The sequence below is a fragment of the Taudactylus pleione genome, unplaced genomic scaffold, assembly GCF_031769625.1.
Source record: "Taudactylus pleione unplaced genomic scaffold, aTauple2 ptg000305l, whole genome shotgun sequence".
NCBI classification, from domain to species: domain Eukaryota; kingdom Metazoa; phylum Chordata; class Amphibia; order Anura; family Myobatrachidae; genus Taudactylus; species Taudactylus pleione.
In genome coordinates this window covers 3,777,884-3,789,591 of record NW_028284706.1, presented here as the reverse complement: position 1 = coordinate 3,789,591, position 11,708 = coordinate 3,777,884, and the positions used below count along the sequence as shown (strand labels likewise).

The following is an 11,708-nucleotide window of genomic DNA, read 5'->3' as shown; positions in this document are numbered from 1 at the left end:
GGTTCCAAAAATAACTGGGAACAAGACGAGTAGGGTCTCCCCATAGTTTAGGGCCTGGCTGCAGGGCCAGTGCTGGTTTTAAATATACTGTAGGGGGAAAAAAATTGCGTAGGGGTCCCCCTATATTTAAAACCAGCACCGGACCTAAACCGACCGGGGTGTAATGCCACAGCCAGGAGACCCTATTACTGGGTCTCCATGGCCAAAGCATTCTCACCCCAAGCCAGGGATCCCAGGGGAGGTGAGGGCCCCCAAAAAAGGGGTCCCCATTCTCCCGAAAACCCCAGGCTTGGTCTGAAGTCCAGGACTCTTCTCCGCACCCTTGGGCTGTGGGTGCAGGGGTAATAAAGTGTAAAATAGTTGAAAACTATTTTACTGTAGAACTACAGGTGCCAGCATGCCTGCCCTTTACCCCCACTATAAAATAGATAGTTAAAAATCCACAATACACACTGTATCTAGTAAAACTTTAATACATACACCTAACCCACTCACACATACTTACCTGTACCAGCTGGTCTATCCTCTTCTCCATGTAGATTCCACGGATGTACCTGGATAAAGTATCCCATACTCACCTCCATCCTGGTGCCACTCTCCATAGCATCCACGGTCTTGACAAAAACAAAAAACGACTTACGCGAACCATACGAACAGGTGCAAGTATATGTTGTCACATATTCTTGTGCCTCATGAAATGTGTACTTGGGTTACACTAACACCATGGGCCAAATGTAATAGGGTGTCAGTTTTAGTAACAGTACAAACTCGCACTTTCTCGCACTTTTAAAAAGTGCGAGTTTGTACTGAAATTCGCAAATTCAATAGCCTGCGAACTTTTCAGCTCGAGGCTACTGCATTTGCGAGTGCAGGCGAGTTTAGGCCTATGTAAACTGACACCTTTTAATGCGAGTAGCATTAAAAGGTGCGAGTTTTAGAGAAGCCATCACAGATCAGTGAGATCCGTGATGGCTTCTGTGTGTGTTAAAAAAAAAAAACGTGCACCCCCTCCCCAAAAGCATAACCAGCCCCGGGCTTTATAAAGCCTGTTCTGGTTCTAAAAATACAGGGGCCAAAATGCGTAGGGGGCCCCTGTATATTAAGAACCAGCACAGGGCTTTGTTGAGCTGGTCCTGGTTCTGGAAAATCAGGGGACAAAATGAGTAGGGGTCCCCTGAAAATTCCAGAACCAGCACCAAACTCTTTCTAGCAGGGAGATAATGCCATAGCCAGGGAAAACCTTTCACCGGTTTCCCCGGCCAAAGCATTTTCCCTGACTGCTAGTCAGTCCAGGCCGGGGATCCCTGGGGAGTTGAGGACCCCCCCAATAAAGGGGTCCCCCTCTCCAGGGCACTCCAGGCCTAGACTGATAGCCCGGGGCTATCCCCGGCACCCTAGGGCGGTGGGTGCCGGGTTGATAGTGTAAAGTGTAAAATTAAAGTTTCCATATTGTCTTTGGTTGTAGAACCACAAGTACCAGCAAGCCTCCCCTGCATGCTGGTATTTGGAGAACCACAAATACCAGCATGCGGGGCATTACGGGCCCGCTGGCACTTGTAGTTCCACAACTAAAGAAATACGTAAATAAACAAACATACACCGTGAAAGGATCATTTTAATAAAACATACATGCACACTCACACATACTCACCTAGTATCTGAAGTAATCCATAGGGGTGTACCTGAAAAAAAAAATCCATACTCACCTCTCCTATGTGTCGATCATGTCCACTGGCAATCCAGGGGTTAAAATTAAAAAACGCAAAAAACTCATTTTGTCCCCTGATTTTCCAGAACCAGGACCAGCTCAACAAAGCCCTGTGCTGGTTCTTAATATACAGGGGCCCCCTACGCATTTTAGCCCCTGTATTTTTAGAACCAGAACAGGCTTTATAAAGCCCGGGGCTGGTTATGCTTTTGGGGAGGGGGTGCACTTAATTTTTTTTTATTTTAAAACATTTAATATAAGTACACACAGAAACATGTACACATCTCATGGATATGTGCATGTCTCTGTGTTAATCTGACCTGCTCAGGATATACTCGCTAGCCTGAAGCAGGTCTATTATTTGGGGACTTTTGGTAATCTTTTTTTTGCGAGTCTGAAACAGACACTCTATTACATTGGGCGAGTTGATTGTTTTCAATGTGAAAACATCTGGATGCGAGTTTGAGAATGGAGAGTTTTAGTAACTCTGAAAAATGCGAGTTTTAGTGAACTGACACCCTATTACATTGGAGAGTTGTGAAAAATTTCGAGTTTAGCACCTAACTCGCAATTTACCAAAACAGACTACCTATTACATTTGGCCCCATATATTACACAAACACAATGGGACAAATGTAATAGGGTGAGAGTTTAGAAAAGTGAGAGTTTCTGACACTTTTTAAACTTTGCCAATGTAATAGAGTCCAAAAACAAAGTAACAGAGCGAACTTGCATGTTTTTTTTAGATTTAAAAAACTCACGATTTAAAATCTCATTCAGATGTTTTCCCATTTTGAAGATAAAACTCAACCAATGTGAGAGATCACTGCTAAACTCTCACATTTCTAAACTCTCACCCTATTACATTTGGCCCTAAGTGTTATGAGCACTGTTAGCTAAATATCCACTTTTTGAGAAACTGTTAAAAATGTACCCAACATATGTTGTATTCATTTATGTACAACACACAGTTTTGAAATTGACAATTTTTATTGTAGATTCATAGCACAATGCATTAACACATTAGAAGACAAAAAAAAAAGTATTTAAACCAGCCATAAACTGTGTAACTTTAGCTTATACATGTTACAAAATTACATACTTTGTACAAATCAATAATCTGGTCAGACAGTGAAAATGTCTGTTTTTTTGGTAAAGATTATTGTAAACTTTAACTTTTATACAGAGCTTACTTAGAGTGACCCCTGCCACCCTGACTTGTTTGGCTTCCACCTCAAGTACTGGATGTACGTCGGGGTGGTTTCTACTGATGTGTGGACCTGGGAAGTGCTGCTTGACGTGATACTTGCTGCTGCTTTAGGTAATCTGCCTAAAATTTTGAGTACCTATATTTTGTACAATACCAACAAAATCTTTAATGGCTGCGTTTTGACTATCTACTAATCGCAACAAATGGTCATTGAACCTGTTTTGATTTTCTTCGTTTCGTAAGTGTGCTGCTTCCAAACACATCATGCTTTGCCTATTTTGGTCCAAACTGTTGGTCATACGTGTTAACTGTACCCTCTGAGCCATCTGGTTCTTATTGTGTCTATGTCCTATTTTATTAATAGTTTGGCTTTGTGTGACGTGTGTGCGTAACAAATCTATTTGTTGCTGCTGAAATGCAACCATATCTTGCTAGTATGATGCTTCTGGTGGTGGAGGGGGAGAGGGAGGGGTAGGTAATAAAATTGGTGAAGTGGATGGCATAGTGGATGTTCGCAGCATATTTGGTGTTTGAGGAATAAGGGTTAAGGAAATCTCCTGTTCATTTTCATGTAGCCCATCATCCTCGGAAAAAGCAGCCTGGGAAATGTGATGTGGATCTTCAGAATCTAAGAGAATTGTTATTTGTTTTAGGCATTGTATTTCAAAGTACAACACATATTTTGGCCTTTAAAAAAAAAACAACCCAGACAACACAGCAAATGAACTAACAACCCATGGTTGCCGAAGCACACAATTTGAAACCCACTGTGTTAATGTATGTTAAGGTTCTGTGCTCAATAGTGAATTGGCGTTACAACTATTCCCAATGTCTAATACTAATGTTTGTGGTTTTGACCATAGACTCACCATCCATAAGGGGTGAAGCAGGTTCGCTGTGTAAGGCCGAGTCTCCAGACGTATTGGTGGTGGTGTTATAGCCTGTAGTGGCTGCAGTGTTCTTGGTCTTTATTTGGTGGAAGGTGTGATGGTCCTTTAAAAAGATAAAAACAGTGTCCTTATGGAAATTACATTACTGTTTGGATGCAAAAGACTATTGTGCATGAACTTACCAGCCGCCTCAGAGTCATGCTCCTGCTGCTCCCTTTCTGGCAATCTGGAAGCTGATGTGTGCTTTGCTGTTTGAAAAATAAATGATGTAACACATGTAAAAATTAAACACACAGACTTCGGTCCACATATGTTTGTGTGTATTTAATTTTATTATTGATTTTGATAAACATTTACATTGTCACCATGTTTTATTTATTATTTTACAAAAAAGATTTGTGGATTGGATCATATTGTAGAGGTCGTAGGTATGCTTGAAACAAATGTGCCTACATACAATTGCTTTGATCCAACAAACAACAATAATCTGTTAGCCCTAGCAAATGTAAATGATAAAATAATAATCCCTATACATCCCTGCATGGCTAAACTCTGTTTGTGCAGACTAGCACAACAACACTTTCAATTAGAGGCAAAAAGTGCAGTTTGGAGATAATTTTCCGCGGATTCAGACTTTTGCCTGTTTACAAAGTATCTCCATATTCAAATCCAGGACGTTTTCGCCTAAGCGGAAAGTCAATGCTTTATAATAGGCGGAAAATTATCTCGGATGAATAGCAGGTGATAAAAAGTGCAAAATCTCTAATTTGGGGTGCAAGACCTTCAAATTAATTTCTTGATCCTACTTGTGGCCATCTATCCACCATGATGTTAGAGATTAAGGAGGAAATGAAATAACCTCTGATTTTTGGCAATTTTCTGGTGAAATTGAAGTTGCTGCATTTAGTAGTCCATGTGTAGAGGTAAATATTCCAAAACCCACCACAATCCCTCTTTACTGGATACAAGCAGCTATCCCAATTGTTACCATGTGAAACATACAAGTCATCAGATGTAATAGCTTGTGACTTGCAAACTTTAAAAAAAAATCACTGGAAAAAATGTGCAGACTTAAGGAAATGCCTCTGTCCGACGAGATACATAGGAAACCATACTTCTGTTGCTTAATGCCACCCACACACTAGCTATTTATACACTTTGAACATATAACTACTAATTGTTAGCTGTCACAAACTGCTGCAATCTACTGTAGCTGCCGCATCAATTACCTGCTTCCCCGCTCCATGCTCCGGCTCCGTGACCTACCTCCTGTGACTCAGTGCGGCATTGTCCATCTTCAGCGGCTACTTCTCCTGCCTGCTGCTTCCAACACACTGGCTTCCACATGCAGATTCCCTCCAGCACTGGCTGCTGGGCGCAGCCTTTATAGTCTGGATCAGGTGACCGGATCTCCACCAACAAGAGACCAGTATGCAGTCACATGATGCCTGCAGCCAATCCCTGAAAAGCCTGGGGTATATAAGGATTCTCCCTGCACACAGCACTTGCCAGTGCAATGTCTAACAGTTCCCACTGTGACAGGTATTCCTGAGCTTAAGTATCTAGTATGCAGCAAAAACATCTGATCATCAGTGCAGCATTCCCATCTGACTGTCCTACTGAATCCAGGTTACTGTTACTTTTGTCATTACAATTGCTGAATACAGAAGACCTCAGAGTGTTACTTGTGTCCTGCCTATCAGCCTCTGCATTACCTGTATCATTACATTACTGCTACTGCTGAGTCCAGTAACTTTCAGAACTAATTGGTTACAAGTCTGCAGGATTACAGCGGGTTCTATTGTGTTCTAAACCACGGGGGTTTGATGGCTGTTTTGCAGCAGTTTCTAAATGACAGCCCTGTTCTATTCTATTCTAAAATGTGTTTTGACTGCGGTTTGGCGGCAGTTTTGCTATCTGAATATTTACTAAGGCCAAAACTGCTGAAAAACCGCTGAAAAACTGCCGTCAAAACACATTTTAGAATAGAATAGAACAGGGCTGTCATTTAGAAACTGCTGCAAAACTGCTGTCAAAACACATTTTAGAATAGAATAGAACAGGGCTGTCATTTAGAAACTGCTGCAAAACTGCCACCAAACCCCCGGGGTTTAGAACAGAATAGAGCCCGCTGTCAAACCGCCACCACACCGCTGGGGTTTAGAACCCGCCGTTTAGTAAATTTTGCCCAGAGAGTCTAATCATTCATAACAATATAAAACAATGTCATTTGTTTGGGATTCATAATGTCATAATGTTTGTAGGAAATTTACCTGAAACATGGTATTGGCATTTGTTTGTCACTCATAAATATGTATGGAGTTTTCCTGGAGGTGGGTATTGGCACTTGTTTGGGCCTCTAATACACGTTAGATTAGATTCCATCATTCAGTTTCCTCTCCACATTTGCAGAGAGCTGCTGGATCAATGCATTTATGGCAGAAAGTGTGTTGTTGTGTCTCCGTGACTGTTTGTTCACTTGGGATAATTGTCTCATTGATTGTCCAATAAGGACATGTGAATACAAGGAAGAATAAGTCTGCACATGTGTGGCCCCAGTCAACAGAAAAATAATAGTGATTATTACGATGTCTCAAATGTTCAAGCTAATAATTTATTAAATAACATCAATATTTCATGTTCAAAAAGATTCATAAATACAAAAGCAACAATACATACATATTTGGAGTAAATATATAAAATCAAAGAATGTAAAATAAAAAAAGGAATATAAGTATGTAAAAACCTATAGGTTAAAAATGCAGACCAACAATAATATGTTTGTGGGTAGCAATAATGATGAGTGACTCTGTCCAATCATTAGAGTCACACATTTTCCACCATAAACAATATATCACCACTGTAAATATGCAGTTGTGACAGTACCTTAGTGACCAAGGTCACATAGATGAGCTGCTTCAATTAGGTAGTATAATATCCACAAATTGCAGACACTGTGGTCTTTAAATACGCGGTCCCTGCGTGATACTGTAGCGTTCTGCCCAGACTGTCCTGGGCAGAGCTAGAGAAGCTGAATTAATCTTCTCTCTCCTTAGTCCCACCATCTGACTCTGATGTTGGCGAATGTGGAACCTCACTCTGTGGATCTAAATTAGAGCATTGGTTTAGTATTGATGAAGTGTACAAAGTCAACATTAAACACAACATTCAGCACATTTTTAGGTTAGAAAAAACATTAACGGCCACCTATTTAAGTGAAACACCCCCCAAAATAGAAAAACTATAATTAACACTATTTTCCCCTGAGTGTTTTGGTGGCAATATGCCGGGGTATTTAATTGTACCGAAACATTTTTTAAATATACAGAATTATGGTATAACATACCTTTTGCTAATTATTTTTCTTTGAGGTTCATAGGGTCCACAGAAATTACTTTGGTTTATGTAGTTGGATAGCATCCAATGCACCAAACAGCAAAGCTTTGGAGCTCCTAGCATGCACTGGTCCTCCTCCCTATATACCCCACCCCCAGCCTCAGGCATTCAGTTCATAACCAAGCCTTGCGGCAAGAGATGGAGAGTGGAGAAGGAAGTGTCATGTACACAGGAAATACTCAACAAGCGAAGAGGGAATCTGTGACAAAAAGCTTAGGAACAGATCCCATCTGAGGCCAGGTGCATCAGGGTGGGTGCCCTGTGGACCCTATGGACCTCAAAGAAAAATAATTATCAAAAGGTATGTTATACCGTAATTCTGTATTTCTTCTTTGGGTTCCATAGAGTCCACAGGAATAACCTTGGGACATCCTAAATCAGTTCCCATAAGTGTGGGGACGCTCCTGCGCAAAGAGGAGAATCTGCCGCCCAAAGGAAGCAACCTGGGAGGCATACGTATCAAAAGCGTAAACTTGATAACATATTAACTGAAGACCAAGTGGCTGCCATGCGGAGCTTGTTCAGCAGAGGCGCCCTGTCTTACTGCCCACCATGGTCCTATGGACCGAGTGGAATGTGCTGTCACCTTGTTAGGAACAGGGGGATCAGCCTGTGTATAGGCCAGAGAAATGGCCATACAGAGCCAGCGGGGTAATGGTAGGATATAGAGTGCACTATATGCCAAATCCTGAGGGAGAGGGAAACATCTGAGACCACTGTAGCAGTGCACGGACAAACACTGAACTGCGAGTGTCTCACACACAAGGTGGTCAATAGTAAGCCAGACGGGGGTCTCCACTTGGAAGTTTTCATCTGGGGGGAGAAGCGGCCGGGCATACGTGAAACGAGACCTTTACAAGCAGCCGCCTCTGATGCGTCTAAACACCAGAGGTATGGGACCACTTAGCGCACGATTCCCAGAAAGGAATCGCTTACCTGACCTCTTCGTTCCCCGACCGCGGTCCCAGGCTTCAACAAGAGCCACTAGCTATGGCACGCTGAAGCCTGCCGAAAACCCAGGTGCATAAAGCGGATGCTGGTGTTGCCGGCGTCGGCGGAGGTAGTAGGAATCGCAGTACAAGCGTCTTTAAAGGCGCCTGGTACTGCTAATCTCAGAAGTAAAAACAACTAAAGGTACATCATAAAAGAAAAAAAGCTTAGGACTGCCTAGCAGTCCTGCTGCATTACAGGTGCTTCTTGCCGCGCACCAAACAAAACAACTGAATACCTGTGGCTGGGGGCGGGGTATATAGGGGGAAGGACCAGTGCATGCTGGGAGCTCCAAAGCTTTGCTGTTTGGTGCATTGGATGCTATCCAACTAAATACCCCAAAGTAATTCCTGTGGACCCTATGGAACCCAAAGAAGAAATAAAGATTTTATTAATTTGAACAACCCTTGTACCTTCAGACAGTGTAAACAGAAGCATGAGTCAAAAAAATAGGAAGTAGATATTTTCTTTATATACATATTGTTGTTATTCCACACAGTCCCTTACACATTCTGCACAGTAATGCCCCTTACAAATTATCCAACACATTAATGCCCCTTACATATTAGGGCCTGATTCAGAGCAACTCGCTAGCACTGTGCGTTCGCAAGCGGCCCGATGTTCTACATACGCGCATGCGTACGCTTTGTTCTGCACATGCGCGAACTACACACTGCGATCACAATCCTCTCGCTCTCCCAGCAAAGGCAGCCCAGGGTAATGAGTGAGGAGAGGCCGTTTGTGGGTGGTAACAGGGGCAGGACACTAATAACGGGGGGTTGGAGATGCGAACGCAGGCGTGCCTGGGTGTTTCAATGCCGTTTTAGAGGCGTGCATAATTAACAGGCAGCGTCACAGTACACTTCACTTGCCATTTTTTTACACTGATTTCCTCGCAATGCTTGCAGTAGGGTAAAGCTACCTCAAGCGCTGCGTTCGCATCCGATGGTGCTCGATGTACCAATGTTTTAATACACTTCCTGAAGATGACGTGTTGCTGGTGGGCGGCTCTGCCTGTGCGATTGGGCGCTCGCATACACAAAGTGGCCGCTCGCTAAGACATGGTAGGCGTGCTTATGCCTTGGCGAGCAATCTCTTCCCATGGTGTCAGTTTGAAAAATTTGCATATGCATCTAGCGAGCATACACAGATAGCGAACGGGTCTAAATCAGGCCCTTAGTCCACACAGTAATGACCCTTACACATTATGCCACAAAGTAATTCCCATACACATACCACACAGTAATGCCCAATACACATTATGCCACACATTTACAGGGAGCAGGGGAAGAAAAGTTGCAGGGTGCCAAGGTATCACAATTACATTGGGGCTGTTACAAGGTGCAGGGAAAATAGTTACAGGGAGACGAGGGGCAGTTAGAGGATGCTGGTGTGCAGTTGCAGGTGGGTGCAAGGATGTCACTTACATGGCTGACAGTAACACGCTGCAGGGGTGGGAGTTAAGAGTGCAGGGGTGGCCGTTACAGGCAGATGCATAGGAAGGGTGGTTCTGGTGAAGCAAGAGCTCTGGGCGCCGAAACCATCAGAGGATGCGCTCTGAGGCTGGACTGCGGCTCAGACAGCTGTTAAATCACTGACAGACTGCCGGGTGCCGGCTCCAGATGTGCAACTTACTGCTTCTGGCTGACAGGGTTCACTGATCCCCATCCGCCTCTGCTTTTCCACAGTGCTGCAGCTACGTGCCTGCCGTGGATCCTGACAGTCGAACAGTGGGGCTGTCAGGATCTAGGGTGGGTGCCTAGCTGTGGCAATGTGGAAGAGCAGAGGAGTAGGGGGATCAGTAAGACTGAGATTCCTAATCTTACCGGCCATCCAATGTTCCGGCAAAGGTGCAGACATCAGGTGATGACGTTGTGATGCTGCAGTCAATGCCGCTTGGTGACCCTGTGATTGTACTTGGAGGACCCGCAGAGTAGAGGGGCAAAAGGGGACAGGAAAGAGGTAACTTATGCCAGAGGGAGAGTATAGTACAAGGCATGGGGAGCTGGGTGGGAGTGGACAATACAAGACATAAAGGGCAGGACAAGGGGACAATAGAAGACAGAAGAGTAGGGAGCAAGGACAATAAAAGGCATAGTGGGAGAAGACAATACAACACATAAATGGGGGGCACAATACAAGACAAAGGGGGCAATACAAGACATAGGGAGGAGAAGACAATACAAGTTATTGGGGGAAATCTAAAATTTGGGGCTTGTTGGCACATTATAGAATACAGAAGTGCATGCTACAGGACATACATATTGAAGGGTGGATGTAGTGCGTAATATAGATCATACGTATTTGTTAGACAGTACAATGTAAGGCATATGGGTAGGGGGACAGCACAATGTAGGATATACAGATGGGGGGGCTGTACTCTGCAGTAAATGCAAATGGGGAGGGGGACCAACAGCACAATGCAGGACATACACAATTAAATGGAGAGCACAATGCAGATTCAGCAAAAGATGTACTCTGTAGACAATTCATGATTTTGTTTTCATTTGACAAAATCAAATTATCTTCACATGCTGGCCATGCCCACTATAGCAAAATATCTTCACAGTTACATCCAGCATGTGGCTCCCTGACACTAATACCCCTTTTCCACCAAAATTCCGGGTCTGACCCAGAGTTGGAACAAGGTTCCTATCCGGATCAGACCCGGAATTTAGCCGGCGCTGACTCGGGATATTCCCGAGTCGGCGCCGCTCACACCCCAGTTGGGTCTACATAGACACAGCTTTTCCGGCGTGAAAGTGGACGCTTGGAGATGACGTCATCTCCAAACGCCCCTGAAGCCGGACCAATCAACCGGCTTGTGGCGCACTGCAGGTCATCAAGACCCGGAATGCGCCGTATACACAGCAGAGTTTCACGGGTTACTCCCGTGTTAAACCCTGTTATTTACCTGGGTTGGATTGCCGGGTCACTCGACCCGGCGATCCAACCCTCACCCCTTGTACACCAAGGAGCTGCCCGGGTTAACCCTGCAAAAACCCGGGTTTTAGCTCCGGTGTAAAAGGGGTATAAGTTAAAAATTAGCAGCTCTCTATCACCTGGCCGAGTATTTCAGCATCAGGAGCACCTTCTCCTTGACTCCCAGAATGCTTTATGCTTCACACAGACACATACCAAACTACCAATCAAACCCATGTGGAGCAGCTGTGTTTTAAAGCTATCCAGCAGGGAACAACATCTTTATACAGGGAATGAATCATGTTCTTTATAATTGTATAATATATATTCTATTTACCTTTGAGTGTGTGAAATGATTCTCCCCACCTGGGCAGAAACTAAGGAGTGTATATGGGCTGTGGGTGACATAGGAGTGTGTATAACTGAGAAATTGAGGGTCTCATTCAGACCCGCTCGCGAGCGGGTCGATGGTACCCAAATGCGCATGCGCACGATGGAGGGAGCTCCGTCGTGCGCATGGGCGAGACCCGGCGAGCGACGGGGTGGCCGTCGCTCGGGGTCTCGCACCAAAGGGGGTGTGCTGTTGATGGTG

The 11,708-nt window shown here is 44.1% G+C and overlaps 1 protein-coding gene across 1 annotated transcript; it reads right to left on the bottom strand.

The window, feature by feature from the left end:
- Positions 1-2,739: 2,739 nt before the first annotated feature.
- Positions 2,740-5,155, bottom strand: LOC148511526 (uncharacterized). The gene is made up of 4 exons (XM_088442136.1): positions 5,075-5,155; positions 3,991-4,056; positions 3,788-3,911; positions 2,740-3,546 (listed from the first exon to the last, which is right to left on the bottom strand). Exons 1-4 carry the CDS (start codon positions 5,153-5,155, stop codon positions 3,350-3,352), a joined length of 468 nt encoding a protein of 155 aa, XP_088298262.1. The 3' UTR covers positions 2,740-3,349.
- Positions 5,156-11,708: the final 6,553 nt, after the last annotated feature.